Genomic DNA, 20,657 nt, shown 5'->3' with positions numbered 1-20,657 from the left:
AGAAATAGCTGGTAATGGCCAGATCTGGCCGTCGTTGATGGCCAAATATAGCCTTTTTTCGGTCGTCAAAGGCCACATCCGACCTTAGATCTGGCATTTTCTAATCAGATCCATGGTGAATCTAGTCAGAGAAGGCCATAACGACGCGTTACAACACAAATCCGACTAGTCTGTGTCATAACGTAATTTTCTGACCAAATTCTGGTAGTGGTGGTCAAAATCTAGCATTGCAGGTGGTAGGGGTGTTTTTGTTATTTTACAATATTTTAATATATTAGGGTGTTTATTAAATTAGCAAACCTTGAGAGTTTTTTCATAAATTTTTAAATTTTATCTCGTAATACTCTCTTATCCAACTATCTAATATTATCTTCAAAATCCTATCCAAAATAATAAACATTCCTGTTAGTCTCTTTTAAAAACAAGGAATCGATTTTATGGGGGCAAAAATTTAGGGATAGATTCTGGTAAGAAAAGAATCTTATTTAATAATAAATAGTGATGTAATTGTTTGTACAATGCGTTTCCTTTTACTAAGAAATCAAAGCATATAATTAAAGTGAAACTATAAAGGCTCTAAAACGTATTATTAAAGGGATATCGAATTTAATTTTTCTTAATTATTAATAATAATGACTAATAAAAGATTTATCTCATTATTAATTTTATAATTTATAAATAAGTCAGCAAATTTATCTACTCATTAACTTTAAAGTCTTAAAAATTAATTATTATAAAATAGAAGGTGGGCTTCACTTAATTTCCACTGGGAAAAAGAGACTTTCCAATTAATCAACGTTATCTCCCAAACGGAAAAGTAAAGTTGAATGGGTTGTCTTGTCATGTCAAAATCAGAGTAACAGCAAAACTTTTAAACAAGCGAATACTAATCCAATGGTTAGAAATTTTTCTAAGCGAATACTGATTCCCTCTTCTTCAACCGCTCATCTTCAATGGTTTAAAAAATAAGATACTATTATACGAAGAAAACCCTCTCTCTTAAGTCTTCTACACGGAAATAATCTTTATATAGTACTAAAAAATTATAGTTTTAATTTAAACTAATTATAAATAAGAATAAATTTTATATTATAATAAATTATAATTTTTCTAAATTTTATCTTAAAAAACTTATCTTTATATAATAATAATTTTATATAGATAATAGATATATATATATATATATAATATTTACAAAAAATTATATTATGTTATATTAAAAATTTAATATAAAATAAAATATTATTAAAATTGTTTAAGACAATGATTTATGTTTTAAAGTTGTTACCATATCTTTTATCTTACGGGTACGTAATAAGCTGACACAATGAACACTTTTTTGTTGAAGCCAAAATATTTCTAGCTTTCAAGCATGTTCACAACTTCAGGGCATGAAATTTTTGGTATTATCGTACTATCATACTTAAAGATTATCTTCTTCATCTTCTTGTCTAATTCAAGTAATGATTTCTTCTTTAGTTAAAACATACCCGACTTATTGCTCATTTGGATGATTGAAAAAAACATTAATATTCATTTGATTAAGATAGTGAAGTTGTCGAATCTAATCACTCAATTTTACAATAACTCTTTGATATCAATTTCCGTAGTATTCTAATACTACTAAAACAATGAATTAAAATCATAATATTACTAAAACATGAATTATAAAATAAGAAATCAAAACAATAATTCTTGTAACTACACCTTTATTAAATTATAACTTTCTTATAGTAATAAATTTAATTGGTCCCAACATTATAACTATAAAGAGGTTTTACTTGTACGACCCTTATAGTTTGCATCTATATCATATGGAGAATGAATTTATAGATTTATAAAACAAAATTAAAAATCAGAGTATTATATAAAACAATTTTACATGTGTGAATGTGCCAAATTAAATAAGTCTTATAGATTTATAAAACAAAATTAAAAATCAGAGTATAATATATAATAATAAAAAGTCAAAAAAATAATAAATATAACTTGTACTAATAAGAAATAAAATTTCATCAAAATTACTGCATAAAATGACTAAAAATATGTCAGTATACATCTGCCAACTAAATAAATAATATAAAATTATAAATTATAAAACAAGAATAAGTCAATAAACGATCACTTTTCAAACCCAGAGGGTTAAAAATTTTACCAAGTTCTGATTTTCTGCCGTTTAACCCACCTGATTGTCCGGATTGTGCATTGTGATTCTAGGTTTCAATTTTAGGCTAAAATGTTGTGTTTGAAAATTGAAAATTTGGGGGTTTCTGAATTTTTATTTTGGACTAAAAGTTATACTTGAGAGTGGGGGGTAAATTAGTAATTGATTATCTCGATTTGTCATCTATTTCAATGTTCGAATTGGATGGAAACCATATTTTTGGGCTCTACCAATCCAATCGACAGTTAAATTTTCCCAACAACTAGTGTCACGTAGGTGCCCCATAAAATGTTATGTCAAATCTGGTCAATCGAAGACAAGACGGTTAACCGAATTTTACGTTTTTCAAGTTCAATTTTTAGGCACAACGGGCAAAATTTTTTACTTTCTAAACAACTTTTGACACTGTAGAACTTGCAAACAATTTCATCAAAAGCTTTTAAATCATTTAGAGCTTTCATTTGAGAATCTTATCTCTCTAAACTAAACCCATTGCTACAATTTCACTTGTAAATCTTATAGGTTGGGTTATTGAGAGTGTTATATCACCTCTGAGTTTTAGGTTTTTCTAGTGAGAGGAAGTAACTCTTAGAGATTGTGGGAGAGGTCTAATTGACACCTTAAAGTCAATCGGGTTGAAATGTTAGATATAACACTTGGTTGAAGACTAAGTGCGATAGTTGGAATCTTAAAAGGAAATTAATGAAAGAGTGGACATAGGGGGGTTTGCCGAACCATTATACATCGCGTGTTTGATTTCTCTATCCCTTCTCTCTTGATTTGTGCAATTAATTGTTTAAGATGTTTGTTTTCATATTTGCTCAAATTTCATGAAAATTGACTTAGCAATTTAGAAGGCAAAAATTGGGTAATCTTGTCTAAAATTTACAACACTATATTGAATCACATGGTACAAGGATTAACCATGAGGTGGGGTTAGTTGTAAGACATGGGTTACTTATATTGGAATGGATCATAGTACAAAGATTGACAATAAAACATGTTTACTTATCTTGAATCATAGTACAAGAATTGACCATGGAATACGGAAGATAACCATAGTCAAACTCATGGGTCATAAGTAGGAGTGTTCGGTTTCGGGTACCCTACATTTTTTTAAGGAATCGAAACCGAAACTAGAATCAACGATTCTTTGAAATTTGGAACCGCAACTGGAACTGACGTTTCCTGTTCTGGGTACTCAAAACTGGAACCTGTAACAACGGTTCCGATTCTAGGTACCCTACAAATTTATTACCCTCCAAAAGTTTTTAAAATGGCAAAAAAACCCTTAAAAACTTACAAATACCCCCCACCTGACACTTATTAACAAAAATAAAATTACAAACTTCATTACTTTGTAAAGGTAGAATTTCAAAAGTTAAACCAACTTACTTTAAATGTTATAAAATATAAACATAAATGTATCCACATTACTTTTTCTACAAAAGTTTTTACTAACCTTCCCACTCTTTAATTTTATTTCATATTAGTCTTGGTTTCCGGTTCTCGTTCCTGACTATAAGAACTGGAACAACACAGTGACTTTTTTTTTTTTTTGGTTTAACTTCTTTCCAAATTGCTAACTTCTTTCCAAGTATTCAAAACTTTGTGATTAAGTAAGCAAAAGTCACATTCGCATCACTAAATCCTTTTCATTTTTGACCTTACCCAATGCAATATTCTCATTCATTCACTTAAACCAATCTACATTCTCCATTTACAAAATAATAAATACCCCTATCATGGATCTTTTTTTTTTTTTTTTTTTTTTTAAATTTATAAAGAGGTGGGATTCCTTATTTATTTAATTATTATTTTTTAGGGAGATTTTTTATTTCCTAAGCAATCTCGCGCGTAGGACAAAAAAAATGAAAAAAACCATAAATTTGACCCATAAATTATAAGATAAGCTTTCCTCCCTATATGGGTTTAGTTTTAGTTTTGACATTGAGTGAGAACACACTTTTAAAAGTAACAAGTGATAGTATAATATAGCTTAAGGCATAAGGAATAAACATAGTACGAAGATATATTCTAAAATACTTGAGGTTTATATTTATTTTAAATATAATAACAACAAACAATATTATATTTAAAATGTACAACTTTTACTTTATTTATTCCTTAAATTTTGTTACTAAATTGAACTCAAAGTGACTATGTCTTAACTTTATTTTCACAACTTTATTAATCTGATCGAAAAAAAGATTATTAAATGGTATCTATCAATGGCGGGTACAATAGTAGTTTAGTGGACTAATGGCAGGGTTTCAATGGTGGGTACAATAGTAATTTAGATTTTAAACTTTTTTATCTTATTATTAAATAATTAAAATCTAAATAAATGGAAAATAAAATTTGAAACGAGGGCTAGGATTAAATTTGAAATTGAAAAATAAATGCTTATGATATTACATCCGACTCTGACAATGAAAAATCTCCCTACAAATACATTGATTTGGCTTTTACAATATTAAATAAACCATATAAAATAAAAATAAAAATTGAATTTCCGTTATATTGATTATTTATTCATTATGGTACATGTGTGAATGTGCCAAATTAAATAAGTCTTATATATTTATAAAACAAAAATAAAAATTAGAGTATAATATATAATAATAAAAAGTTAAAAAAATAATAAATAGTACTAATAAAAAATATAATTTTCATCAAAATTACCGCCTAAAATAACTAAAAATATGTCATTATATATCTGCCAACTAAATAAATAATATAAAATTATAAATTATAAAATAAGAATAAACTATCACTTTTCAAACCCAAGGGTTAAAAAACTTACCAAGTTTTCATTTTCTGCTGTTTAACCCATCTGATTGGCCGGATTGTGCATTGTGATTCTAGGTTTCAATTTTAGGCTAAAATGTTGTGTTTGAAATTGAAAATTTGGGGGTTTCTGAATTTTTATTTTGGACTAAAAGTTATACTTGAGAGTGGGGGGTAAATTAGTATTTGACTATCTCGATTTGTCGTCTATTTCAATGTTTGAATTGGGTAGAAGCCATATTTTTGGGCGCTACCAATCCAATCGACAGTTAAATTTTCCCAACAACTAGTGTCACGTAGGTGCACCGTAAAATGCCACGTCAAATCCAGTCAATCAAAGAAAAGGCGGTTGACCAAATTTTACGTTTTTCAAGTTCAATTTTTAGGCACAACGGCTACAATTTGTTTATCTATCTCCGGAGAATGTTTCTTGTTGTTGTTAAACCATATCTTCTTTGGGTTATTGAGAGTTTGTATCACTTTTGGGTTTTAGGTTTTTCTAGTGAGAGAAAGTAACTCTTAGAGATCGTGAGAGGTCTAATTAACGCCTTAAAGTCAATTGGGTTGAAATGTTCAATATAACACTTGGTTGAAGACTAAGTGTGATAGTTGGAATCTTCAAAGGAAATTAATGAAAGAGTGGACATAGGGGGGTTTGCCGAACCATTATACATGGCGTGTTTGATTTCTTTATCCCTACTCTCTTGATTTGTGCAATTAATTGTTTAAGATGTTTGTTTTCATATTTGCTCAAATTTCATGAAAATTGACTTAGGCTTCGTTTGTTACGCTATTGGGAATACTGGGTGAGTTTGATTCATTATTTTGGATAGGATTTTGGAAATAATATTGGGTAGTTGAATAGGAGAGTATTACGAAGTAAAATTTATAAATTTATAAAAAAAAAAAAAAAAACCCTAGGTTTGCTAATTTAATTAAACACCCCAATATATAAAATGATAAAAACACCCCCACCACCCGCAGTGCCAGATTCCGGCCACCATCGCGGAAATCTAGCCGGAAATTTGAGTTACGACACAAAATGGTCGAATCTGTGTTGTAACGCGCCGATATGGCCTTTTCCGGCCAGATCCGTGGTGGACGGATCTGACCAGAAAATGCCAGATCTATGGCCGAATGTGGTCGTCGACAGCCACAAAGGTGCATCTTTGGCCGTCGTTAATGGCCTTTTCCGACTAGATTGATGAATAACCGACCAGTTCCGGTCGGTTATTCACCGTTGTGACAGATTCCGGCTACCACCGATGGTGGTTGCCAGAATCTGACAAGTATGGGTGGGTGGGGGTGTTTTTGCTAATTTTTAAACTTTTTTTCTAGGGGTATTTATTGAAACTAATAAACTTAAGGGGTCTAAAAGTAATTAAAAAATACACTAATATTTTTGGAATAATGTGTCAAACAATATTTGGGGAATAGGATTGGGAATATGGGTAGAAATATTAAACCAAACACACCCACTATTATTAGTATTTCCAATAAAGTTAAACAGTAAAATGTCATTATTCTCAAAATATTATTCTATATTTTTTAATTTCTTTAAACCCCCCTAAATTTGTTAATTTAACTAAACACCCCCAAATATTTTTTTAGAAATTGCAAAAACACTCCGACCACCCTCCAACGGTGGTGGCCGGCTATCCGTATTTAATGGGTGGGTTGGAGGTGTTTTTGTTAACTTTTAATATTTTATTATAGGGGTGTTTAATAAATAAACAAACATAAGAAATATTTTTGTTAATTTCTAAATCCTACATCGTAATACCCGCCTAATTTAACTTTTTTTTAAATATTATTTTAAAAACTATTAGAATAATGAACCAAACGGAGCCTTAGCAATTTAGAAGCCAAAAATTGGGTAATCTTGTCTAAAATTTACAACGCTACTGATAGCACACAATCTCAAAATAGAGACAAGCATATTAGCCCCAACTAAACTATATTGGATCACACAGTACAAGGATTAACCATGAGGTGGGGTTAGTTGTAAGACACGGGTTACTTATATTGGAATGGATCATAGTACAAAGATGGGCTTGGCTTATTGTTTTTATCATATTTTCAATCCTATTCTTCAAATATTGTTGGACACATTATTCCCAAAATATAGCTATTTTTTTTAATTACGTTTAGACTCCATAAGTTTATTGATTTCCATTAAATTCCCCAGAAAAAGTTTAAAAACTAACAAAACACCCCCAATCCACCAATACTTATCAGATTCCAACAACCATTATCGGTGGTAGTCATAATCTGTCACAATAGTCACAAAACCACCAGAATAGCTGGTAATGGCCAGATCTGGCCGTCGTTGATGGCCAAATATAGCCTTTTTTTCGGTCGTCAAAGGCCACATCCACACCTTAGATCTGGCATTTTCTAATCAGATCCATGGTGAATCTAGTCAGAAGGCCATAACGACGCGTTACAAACACAATCCCGACTAGTCTGTGTCATAACGTAATTTTCTGACCAAATTCTGGTAGTGGTGGTCAAAATCTAGCATTGCAGGTTAGGGGTGTTTTTGTTATTTTACAATATTTTAATATATTAGGGTTTATTAAATTAGCAACCTTGAGAGTTTTTTCATAAATTTTTAATTTATCTCGTAATACTCTCTTATCCAACTATCTAATATTATCTTCAAAATCCTATCCAAAATAATAAACATTCCTGTTAGTCTCTTTAAAAACAAGGAATCGATTTATGGGGGCAAAAATTTAGGATAGATTCTGGTAAGAAAAGAATCTTATTAATAATAAATAGTGTTAATTGTTTGTACAATGCGTTTTCCTTTTTACTAAGAAATCAAGCATATAATTAAAGTGAAACTATAAAGGCTCTAAAACGTATTATTAAAGGGATATCGAATTTAATTTTTCTTAATTATTATAATATGACTATAAAAGATTTATCTCATTATTAATTTTATAATTTATAAATAAGTCAGCAAATTTATCTCCTCATTAACTTTAAAGTCTTAAAAAATTATTATAAATAGAAGGTGGGCTTCACTTAATTTCCACTGGGAAAAAGAGACTTTCCATTAATCAACGTTATCTCCCAAACGGAAAAGTAAAGTTGAATGGGTTTGTCTTGTCATGTCAAAATCAGAGTAACAGCAAAACTTTTAAACAAGCGAATACTAATCCAATGGTTAAATTTTTCTAAGCGAATACTGATTCCCCTTCTTCACCGCTCATCTTCAATGGTTTAAAATAAGATACTATATACGAAAAAACCCTCTCTCTTAAGCTTCTACACGGAAATATCTTTATATAGTACTAAAAATTATAGTTTAATTTAACTAATTATAAATAAAATAAATTTTATATTATATAAAATTATAATTTTTCTAAATTTTATCTTAAAAAACTTATCTTTATATAATATAATTTATATTATATATAATATATATATATTTATTATATATTACAAAATAAATTTGTTATTATTAAAAATTTAATATAAATAAAAATATTATCTAAAATTGTTTAAGACAATGATTTATGTTTTAAAGTTGTTACCATATCTTTTATCTTACGGGTACGTAATAAGCTGACACAATGAACACTTTTTTTGTTGAAGCCAAATATTTTTCTAGCTTTCAGCATGTTCACAACTTCAGGCATGAAATTTTTGGTATTATCGTACTATCATACTTAAAGATTACTTCTTCATCTTCTTGTCTAATTCAAGTAATGATTTCTCTTCTTAGTTAAAACATACCCGCTATTGCTCATTTGGATGATTGAAAAAAACTTAATATTCATTTGATTAAGATAGTGAAGTTGTCAATCTAATCACTCAATTTTACAATAACTCTTTGATATCATTTCCGTAGTATCTAATACTACTAAACAATGAATTAAATCATAATATTACTAAAACATGAATTATAATAAGAAATCAAAACAATAATTCTTGTAACTACACCTTTATTAAATTATAACTTTCTTATAGTAAAATTTAATTGGTCCCAACATTATAACATAAAGAGGTTTTACTTGTACGACCCTTATAGTTTGCATCTATTCATATGGAGAAGGAATTTATAGATTTTATAAACAAATTAAAATCAGAGATATATAAAACAATTTACATGTGGAATGTGCCAAATTAAATAAGTCTTATAGATTTATAAAACAAAATTAAAAATCAGAGTATATATATAATAAAAAAAGTCAAAAAATAATAAATATAACTTGTACTAATAAAATAAAATTTCATCAAATTACTGCAAAAATGACATAAAAATATGTCAGTATACATCTGCCAACAATAAATAAATAAAATTATAAATTAAAACAAGAATAATGTCAATAAACGATCACTTTTCAAACCCAGGGGTTAAAATTTTACCAAGTTCTGATTTTCTGCCGTTTAAACCCACCTGATTGTCCGGATTGTGCATTGTGATTCTAGGTTTCAATTTTAGGCTAAAATGTTGTGTTTGAAAATTGAAAATTTGGGGTTTCTGAATTTTTATTTTGGACTAAAAGTATACTTGAGTGGGGGGTAAATTAGTAATTGATTATCTCGATTTGTCATCTATTTCAATGTTGAATTGGATGGAAACCATATTTTTGGGCTCTACCAACCAATCGACAGTTAAATTTCCCAACAACTAGTGTCACGTAGGTGCCCCATAAAATGTTATGTCAAATCTGGTCAATCGAAGACAAGACGGTTAACCGAATTTTACGTTTTTCAAGTTCAATTTTTAGGCACAACGGGCAAAATTTTTTACTTTCTAAACAACTTTTGACACTGTAGAACTTGCAAACAATTTCATCAAAAGCTTTTAAATCATTTAGAGCTTTCATTTGAGAATCTTATCTCTCTAAACTAAACCCATTGCTACAATTTCACTTGTAAATCTTATAGGTTGGGTTATTGAGAGTGTTTATCACCTCTGATTTTTAGGTTTTTCTAGTGAAGGAAGTAACTCTTAGAGATTGTGGGGAGGTCTAATTGACACCTAAAGTCAATCGGGTTGAAATGTTAGATATAACACTTGGTTGAAGACTAAGTGGATAGTTGAATCTTAAAGGAAATTATGAAAGAGTGGACATAGGGGGTTTGCCGAACCATTATACATCGCGTGTTTGATTTCTCTATCCCTTCTCTCTTGATTTGTGCAATTAATTGTTTAAGATGTTTGTTTTCATATTTGCTCAAATTTCATGAAAATGACTTACAATTTAGAAGGCAAAAATTGGGTAATCTTGTCTAAATTTACAACACTATAATTGAATTCACATGTACAAGGATTAACCATGAGGTGGGTTAGTTGTAAGACATGGGTTACTTATATTGGAATGGATCATAGTACAAAGATGACAATAAAACATGTTTATTATCTTGAATCATAGTACAAGAAGGACCATGGAATAGAGATAACCATAGTCAAACTCTGGGTATAAGTAGGGTGTTCGTTTCGTACCCTACATTTTTTAAGAAAAAACCGAAACTAGAACAACGTTCTTTGAAATTTGGAACCGCAACTGGAACTGAGTTTCCGTTCTGGTACCAAAACGGAACATGTAACAACGGTTCCGTTCTAGGTACCCTAAAAATTTATTACCCTCAAAGTTTTTAAAATGGCAAAAAACCTTAAAAACTTACAAATACCCCCCACTGACATTTAACAAAATAAAATTCAAACTTCATTACTTGTAAAGGTAGATTTCAAAGTAAACAACTTACTTTAAATGTTATAAAAATATAAAATAATGTATCCATTACTTTTTCTACAAAAGTTTTTACTAACCTCCCACTCTTTAATTTTATTTCATATTAGTCTGGTTTCTCGGTTCTCGTTCTGACATAAGAACTGGAACAACCAGTGCCTTTTTTTTTTTTTTTTAACTTCTTTACATTGCTAACTTCTTTCCAAGTATTCAAAACTTTGTGATTAAGTAAGCAAAAGTCACATTCGCATCACTAAATCCTTTTTCTTTTTGACACTTACCTCAATGCATATTCCATTCATTCACTTAAACCATCTACATTCTCCATTTACAAATAATAAATACCCCTATCATGGATCTTTTTGTTTTTTTTTTTTTGAAAATTTATAAAGATGTGGATTCCTTATTTATTTATTATTATTTTAGGGAGATTTTTTATTTCCTAAGCAATCTCGCGTGTAAAAAAAAAATGAAAAAAACCATAATTTGACCCATAAATTATAAGATACTTTCCTCCCTATGGTTTTAGTTTTAGTTTTGACATGAGTGAGAACACACTTTTAAAAGTAACAGTGACAGTATAATATAGCTTGCATAAGGAATAAACATAGTACGAATATATTCTAAAATACTTGAGGTTTATATTTATTTTAAATTAATAACAACAAACAAATTATATTTAAAATGTACAACTTTTACTTTATTTATTCCTTAAATTTTGTTACTAAATTGAACTCAAATGACTATGTCTAACTTATTTTCACAACTTTATTAATCTGATCGAAAAAAAGATTATTAAATGGTATCTATCAATGGCGGGTACATAGTAGTTTAGTGGACTAATGGCAGGGTTTCAATGGTGGGTACAATAGTAATTAGATTTTAAACTTTTTTATCTTATTATTAATAATTAAAATCTAATAGAGGTAAAGATCAGATGATCTCTCTTTCATTGAATGGCTAACAATTATAACCACGCTAAAACCTCACCAACAAATATTAGTACTTATGTTAATCTTACATAAACTTAAAAAATGAAAATTTCATCAGATGGAAAAGAAATTGAGACAGGATTAAGTGAGAATGACAATAATACCTTTTCAACATTATAGCCGCACTGACCTGCAAAGAAAAAATTTAGGTCATGCAATATACAACTGCAATTAACTATTACATAGAAAATCCCAATTAGCTACTAGATAAAACAAGTCTTTGCTTGGTTTTATTCAGGAAACAGCGGTTAAGCACAGGCATGAATAGCAACATGTCAAAAACAGCCTTTCAAACATTGCTTTACGAAAGAAAGAAGTTCAAGAAATAGGTTGACATACAGTGCCATGAGTAACTGACAAACAACAGAATTCGTAACTAGGTACAGAGGCAGATAACTAGTATGAAAAGTATAACCCAATCTCAATAGGATGAGCACTGGAGAAAACTGCTAGGCTATAGTATGTCAAATACCTAACCAGGAGGAATTTAAAATTCTAATCTCTTGGAGAAAAAACAGTCAAACATCCAATCCACCCCTTTAGATTGTTAAGGTAAATAACTTGAGTAGTAAAGAATAAAATATCTTGATATTTTAATTTTTAGGTCGTAGTTTCTTATTAGTTCAGGTTCTCTTCTTTTTCAGTACTTTCCTAGCATAATTCCTATGTATTAGGGTTGTTAACACTAATCTCAGAAATTAATAGTAGGTACATCGTCCAACAGTCCATCTTATCTAACACAACATTATGAATCATTATCACTTCCAGTCCCTCTACTACATTTAATTTCTTCACAATCTAACTCCTAAAAACATCAATTCTGCAATCAAACAGCATCACTCCACTATCTGATTACAATACCATAAACACTCCTCCAAACAATTTCAAAACGAAGTTCTAATGTCACTTATCAAAATTCTATCCGGTGGTCTACAAGAATTACACTCCTTTTAAACAAATCACAGCCATCAAAATTCAAACCACCATCAACCTACTGTAACTATTTTACAACTCAACTCAAACAGTACTACAACCTCAACCGACAAACCTCCTACAAACAGCTTATTGAACAATATAAATATAACAAAATGCATAGCTCACTGACAACTGACCTAGCACATCTTTGACCACAGCCATACTCAACTCGCTATCTTTACCAAGCATCGAGCACAAAAACTGCTCCACCTCTTGTTCATCAAGCCAATTCCGATCATCAACAACTTCCTTGAATTTCCCTGTTTTTCTAGGACTCGCCCTCGCGTACTCCTTCCCCAACACATTCGCCACCGTTCCGGTAACCGCCACCACTCTCTTCTGCCTACTCGTCCCCTTCTTCACCGTGTTCTGCACACAGCTCGTCTCAACATACCCCACGCTCGAACCCGAGCTCGAACCTGAATCCAAACCCCAAGATCCGCCAAAAACCGAACTCGTAGTCGACGGATCTTCACTATTCTCCGACAACATCGTCAAAATCTCCGCCGTTTTGTTCGCATCAACGTCAGCTTCTTTAAGAGAGACATCTTCAAATGCCTCCGTCAACGAGCTAACATTTTTGTTCTTACTTTCATCTTCCGGTCCGCCACGTGGCAAACCGTTAGTTGTTGGTTTGACAGCGGCGCGTGAGCGCCTCTTCTTCTTCTTAGACTTGGTGTCCTTCATGATCTCCGAACAGAAACAAACTCAACGGCGGTGAATTTGTGAACGGTCAGAGACGGAGGAAACCTAGGGGTAAGAATAACAAAAAAATGTAAAACTTAAGGACGAGAATAAAAATTTAGAAAAGAGGCAGTCGTGGGAACGGAGCTGGCGTCGGTGTTGCTGGTTGTGGTTGTGGTTGTGGCTGTTAGTGCGGAGAGAAATTCATAAAAAAAAATTGTGATCGATTTTGACTACGTATCTGAACTTGAGAATTTGAGAATCTCAGGCAAATTACATGAACGCGTAATATGGGTTGACCCCACGCGCTATAGTAGAATCTGTGTCAACTGTTTTGGATTAAATTATAATTATGGACGATTTTTTAGTAATTAAAATTTAAAGAAAATATATATAAATTTTTTGATATTAATTATGGTTTCCCAAATTCATGTTGGTCTCTTTTAAAAATAAGGAATCGATTTTATGGGGGCAAAAATGTAGGGATAGATTCCGGTAAGAAAAGAATAATATTTAATAATAAATAGTGATGTGTGCAGTTTCTTTTACTAAAAAATCAAAGCATATAATTAAAATAAAACGATAAAAACTCTAAAACGTATTATTCAAAGAAATATTGAGTTTGATTTTTCCATCATTAATAAAATATTGATCTGATCATTAGCTTTATAACTTATAGATAAATCAATAAATTTATGCATTAATTAATTTTAAAGTCTTAAAAATTAATTATATATATTGGACTATTATTATAAAATAGAAGGTGGGCTTCACTTAATTTCCACCGGGAAAAAGAGACTTTCCAATGAATAATACTTTGGGTACTAATGGATGGGTACTAATTTGTGTACTAACTAAAGTATAGTACCAGTACTATACGCATAGTACGGATACTATGCTTTAGTTAGTACACAGATTAGTACCCATCCATTAGTACCCATAGCATCACTCCTTTCCAATTAATCAACGTTATCTCCCAAACGGAAAAGTAAATTGAATGGGACGTCTTGTCGTGTCAAAATCAGAGTAACAGCAAAACTTTTAAACAAACGAATACTAATCCAATGGTTAGAAATTTTTCTAAGCAAATACTGATTCCCTCTTCTTCAACCGCTCATCTTCAACGGTTTAAAAAAAGATACTGTTATATAAAGAAAACCCTCTCTATTAAGGATCCAACATTAGAATAATGTTTATTCATACAAAATTATAATCTCAATTTTTGAACCAATTATAAATAAAAATAAATTTTATATTATAATAAGTTATAATTTTTTAAGATTCTATCTTAAAAAACTTATCTTTATATAATAATAATTATAGGTATATTACAAAAAATATATGTAATATTATATTAAAAATTTAAGATAAAATAAAATATTTATTTAAAGTTGTTTAGGACAATGATTTATGTTTTAAAGTTGTTACCATATCTTTTATCTTACGAATACGTAATAAGCTGTCAATATGGACACTTTTTTGTTGAAGCCAAAATATTTCTAACTCTCAAGCATGTTCACAACTTCTTGGTATGAAATTTTTTGTATTTTCGTACTATCATCCTTAGGATTATCTTCTTCTTTTTTTTGTCTAATTTAAGTAATGATTTATTCTTCAGTTAAAACATACACAACTTGTTGCTCATTTGGATAATTGAGGAAGACATTAATATTTATTTGATTAGGATAGTGAATTTGTCGAATCTGATCACTCAATTTTATAATAACTCTTTGATATTCATTTCCGTACTATCATAATATTACTAAAACGTGAATTATAAAATAAGAAATCAAAACAATAATTTTTGTAACTACGCCTCTATTAAATTATAACCTCCTTATAGTAATAAATTTAATTGGTTCTAATATTATGACTATAGAAAGGTCGTACTGTACAACCCTTATAGTTTGCATATATATCATTTGGAGAATGAATTTATCATTTTTATCAAAATTACCCCTTATGGTGTAAAAAGCATACATGTGCCAATTAAATAAACCATATAAAATTATAAAATAAAAATAAAAATTGAATTTCCGTTATATTGACCATTAATTCATTATAGTACATATGTGAATATGCCAAATTAAATAAGTTTTATAGATTTATAAAACAAAATTAAAAATTAGAGTATAATCTATAATAATATAAAGTTAGAAAAATAATAAATATAACTTGTACTAATAAAAAATATAATTTTCATCAAAATTACCGCATAAAATAACTAAAAATATGTCATTGTACATCTGCCAACTAAATAAATAATATTAAATTATAAATTATAAAATAAGAATAAACTATCACTTTTCAAACCTAGGGGGCTAAAAAATTGAGTAACGCTACGGACACAAAAATTTGACATCGAATTTTTACATCGAAGGACATGGCAATCAGTTAGATATGGTCACGTTGGAGTCTTTCGTGAATAAATGGTTGTCCAATATTTATAGACGTCCGTTCATATTTGATGGACTCCCATTCATATTATATGGACGCTATAAACACTGAAATTTTATACCGAATTTTTATACCAAAGAATATGACAATCAGTCAGACACGACCATGCTAGAATTTTTTGTGAATGAATAATTGTTTAATATTTATAAATGTTCATTCATATTATATGGATAGATATCTATTTATTATAGATGAACGTCTATTCTTTTCTAAACAAATTTTAAAAAAATAATAAATATTTATCTATTTTATATAGATAGATTCAAACAATTTTAAAAAAATTTATATTTATTATGGACGGGTGTCCATAACCGTCCAAACAATTTTGAAAAAAATTTCTTTCCGTGGACAGGCGTTTTATATTCATTCAACTTTTGTCAAAGTTCAAAGTAATTGTACAAGCTTCGTTAAAGTTTTGTCCATATTCAATAAAAAGTAGTTGGATGGACGCCCAATTAAATAAATAATTGCATTAAATGGCATCTGTCAACTTTTAGGCAATTAATGCATTAAATAAACTTAAATTTTAAAATTTATTAATATTAAAAGATGGACGACAATCCCGATCCATAAATAATTTAGATCAATTTTCTTTAGTTTAAACTATAAATAAATATCTATTCTAAATAGACGATCATCTATATAATATAAATGAGAGTTTATTTTAAATAAATAATTATCTAATAATAATAGACAATCATCTATATTTAATAAATAACCGTTCATTCACAGAATATTTGTTAACATGATACATGACTCTTCTGATTCAGTGGACAAGTCATTCGGTGTAAAAATTCGATGCAAAGCGTCAGTGTTCGTAGCATTTTTCTAAAAAATTTACCAAGTTTTTATTTTCTACTGTTTAATCCATTTGATTGTCCGGATTGTGCATTGTGATTCTAGGTTTCAATTTTAGGCTAAAATGTTGTGTTTGAAAATTGAAAATTTGGGGGTTTTTGAATTTTTATTTTGGACTAAAAGTTATACTTGGGACTTGGGAGTGGGGGTTAAATTTAGTATTCGACTATCTCGATTTATCGTCTATTTCAATGTTCAAATTGGGTAGAAGCCATATTTTTGGGCTCGACCTAATCGACAGTTAAATTTTCCCAACAGCTAGTGTCACGTAGGTGCCTCGTAAAATGCCACGTCAAATCCGGTCAATCGAAGACAAGGCGGTTGATCGAATTTTACGTTTTTCAAGTTCAATTTTTAGGCACAACGGCTACATTTTTTACTTCCTAAATAACTTTTGACACTTTAGAACTTGCAAACAATTTCATCAAAAGCTTTTAAATCATTTTAGAGCTTTCATTTGAGAATCTTCTCTCTCTAAACTAAACCCATTGCTACACTTTCACTTGTAAATCTTATAGTGTGTGTTATAATTTGTTTATCTATCTTCTGAGAATGTTTCTTCTTCTTGTTAAACCATATCTTCTTTGGGTTATTGAGAGTGTTGTATCACTTTTGGGTTTTAGGTTTTTCTAGTGAGAGGAAGTAACTTTTAGGGTCCGTTTGGTTCATTATTCTGTTAATTTTTAGAATAATATTTTGAAAAAAGTTAAATTGGGTGGGTATTACGATGTAGGATTTGGAAATTAACAAAAGTACTCCCTATGTTTTTTTATTTACTAAACACCGTTATAATAAAATATTAAAAATTAACAAAAACACCCCCAACCCACCGATTAAATCTGGACAACCAGCCACCACCGCCAGAGGGTTGCTGCGGTGTTTTTATAATTTTAAAAAAAAATATTTAGGGGTGTTTAGTTAAATTAATAAATTTAAAAGGGTTTAAAAGAAATTGAATAATATAGAATAATATTTTGAGAATAAGTCAATTTTACAAACGGAGTCTTAGAGATTGTGAGAGGTCTAATTGACACCTTAAAGTCAATCGGGTTGAAATGTTAGATATAACACTTGGTTGAAGACTAAGTGTGATAGTTGGAATCTTCAAAGGAAATTAATGAAAGAGTGGACATAGAGGGGGTTCGCCGAACCATTATACATCGCGTGTTTGATTTCTCTATCCCTTCTCTCTTGATTTGTGCAATTAATTGTTTAAGATGTTTGTTTTCATATTTGCTCAAATTTCATGAAAATTGACTTAGCAATTTAGAAGGCAAAAATTGGGTAATCTTTGTCTAAAATTTACAACACTATTGCTAGCACACAATCTCAAAATAGAGACAAGCATATTAGCCCCAACTAAACTATATTGGATCATACAGTACCAGGATTAACCATGAGGTGGGGTTAGTTGTAAGACATGGGTTACTTATATTGGAATGGATCATAGTACAAAGATGGACTATAAAACATGTTTAGTTATCTTGAATCATAGTACAAGAATTGACCATGGAATATGGAAGATAACCATAGTCAAACTCATGGGTTATAGGTAGGGGTGTTCGGTTCTTAGTACCCTACATTTTTTGAAAGAACCAAAACCGAAACTAGAACCAACGGTTTCTTGAAATTTGGAACCGAAACCGGAATTGGAACTGATGTTTCCGATTCCTAGGTACCCAAAACCGGAACATGTAACAACGGTTCCGGTTCTAGGTACCCTACAAAATTTATTACCCCTCAAAAGTTTTTAAAATGGTAAAAAAACCTTTAAAAACTTACAAATACACCCCAACTGACACTTGTTAACAAAAATAAAATTACAAACTTCATTACTTTGTAAAGGTAGATTTTCAATAGTCAAACTAACTTACTTTAAATGTTATGAAATGTAAATATAAATGTATTCACATTACTTTTTTTACAAAAGTTTTTACTAATCTCCCCACTCTTTAATTTTATTTCATATTAGTCTCGGTTCTCGGTTCCGGTTACTGACTATAAGAACCGGAACCGCACAGTGACTTTTTTTTTTTTTTTTTTTTTAACTTCTTTCCAAATTGCTAACTTCTTTCCAAGTATTCAAAACTTTGTGATTAAGTAAGCAAAAGTCACATTGTCATCACTAAACCCTTTTCATTGTGACCTTATATTCTCATTCATCCGCTTAAACCAATCTACATTCTCCATTTACAAAATAATAAGGAAAATGATAGAGTTACCGAAAAGTTTACACCGAATTTGTGCACCGAATGACGTGACAAAATCATGACCGTTGATTAATATTAACTGATAATAAATCAACGGTCAAGATTTTGCCACGGTGCACAAATTCGATGCACAACCGTCAGTAACTGTAGCATTACTCAAATAATAAATACCCCTATCATGAGTCTTTTTTTTGAAAAATTTATAAAGAGGTGGGATTCCTTATTTATTTAATTATTATTTTTTTTAGGGGGATTTTTTATTTTCTAAGCAATCTCGCGTAGTTAAAAAAAAAATGAAAAAAACCGTAAATTTGACCCATAAATTATAAGATAAGCTTTCCTCCCTATGTGGGTTTAGTTTTAGTTTTGACATTGAGTGAGAATACACTTTTAAAAGTAACAAGTGACAGTATAATATAGCTTAAGGCATAAGGAATAAACATAGTACGAAGATATATTCTCAAATACTTGAGGTTTATATTTATTTTAAATATAATAACAACAAACAATATTATATTTAAAATGTACAACTTTTACTTTATTTATTCCTTAAATTTTGTTACTAAATTGAACTCAAAGTGACTATGTCTTAACTTCATTTTCACAACTTTATTAATCTGATCGAAAGAAAGATTATTAAATGGTAAGTTTAGTGGACTGATGGCAGGGTTTCAATGGTGGGTACAATAGTAATTTAGATTTTAAACTTTTTTATCTTATTATTACATAATTAAAATCTAAATAAATGGAAAATAAAATTTGAAACGAGGGCTAGGATTAAATTTGAAATTGAAAAATAAATATATAAATAAATGCTTATGATATTACATCGGACTGGGAATCTGACAATGAAAAATCTCCCTACAAATACATTGATTTGGCTTTTACAATAGGGAGAACGACATTTTCCCACCCAAGGCTTGATGAAACGACACTCTCCCACCCGTCAAGTTTCAAAATGATACTTTCCCACCCTTCGTTAGATTATGTTACTATTTTCTGTTAATATTTGATTGAAAAGACGAAAATACCCTTAAATATTTTATTTCTTAATTAGTTAATTATAAATTAAAATTTAGTTAATTCAAAGTCTTTATTCAATTATTTATTAGTCAAAGTATAAAGATACATTTTTTTCTTTGTTTATTTAATTAATTAGGAAATATAATTTTTTTGTTAATTAGTAAAATGAAAAACATTATAAATAATAGTGATGTGATATTGATGACATTATAAAGATATTAAATTATTTAACTTTAAACAATTTTATAGCATTATTCCTAACTTTTTAGGTGGAGTAACTATTTTTTTTTTTTTTCTTTTAATATTTGACTTTTTGGCTAATTAAAAAATAATATAAAAATTTTAAAGTAAAATATTTAAGGGCATTTTCGTACTTTTAGTAAAATTTGAAACGAGGGCTAGGATTAAATTTGAAATTGAAAAATAAATGCTTATGATATTACATCGGACTGAGAATCTGACAATGAAAAATCTCCCTACAAATACATTGATTTGGCTTTTACAATATTGATGAGCCACAACTTATTTCTTCTTCTAGGAAATAGTGACAATTGATTTGGGTTAATTAAGAGGTCTAAGTGCCACATTATTTGGTTCTTCAAATGGCAACTTCATCTCCTAATTTTAATAATCAGAAACAGTACAGGAAAACACTAGGAGTAAATTTGCACTACTTACAAGCTAAATCTGCTTTGTTATTCAACTACAATGCCTGTGAGAAGCACAAGTAAGTTTAAAAGACGACCTGTTTTCATCAGCAATAAATTGGCAAAACCTACCTCTCTCAATTTGA

At 29.5% G+C, this 20,657-nt stretch overlaps 1 protein-coding gene across 1 annotated transcript; it reads right to left on the bottom strand.

Annotated features, from left to right (window-relative positions):
- Positions 1-11,677: 11,677 nt before the first annotated feature.
- On the bottom strand, positions 11,678-13,346 carry LOC116129620 (SMR domain-containing protein At5g58720-like). The gene is made up of 2 exons (XM_031415345.1): positions 12,770-13,346; positions 11,678-11,787 (listed from the first exon to the last, which is right to left on the bottom strand). Exons 1-2 carry the CDS (start codon positions 13,317-13,319, stop codon positions 11,693-11,695), a joined length of 645 nt encoding a protein of 214 aa, XP_031271205.1. The 5' UTR covers positions 13,320-13,346; the 3' UTR covers positions 11,678-11,692.
- Positions 13,347-20,657: the final 7,311 nt, after the last annotated feature.

Source organism: Pistacia vera, unplaced genomic scaffold (genome assembly GCF_008641045.1).
Source record: "Pistacia vera cultivar Batoury unplaced genomic scaffold, PisVer_v2 Contig212, whole genome shotgun sequence".
In the NCBI taxonomy this organism is placed as follows: domain Eukaryota; kingdom Viridiplantae; phylum Streptophyta; class Magnoliopsida; order Sapindales; family Anacardiaceae; genus Pistacia; species Pistacia vera.
The sequence above is the reverse complement of the archived record's forward strand: the minus strand, read 5'-3'. Positions and strand labels throughout refer to the sequence as shown.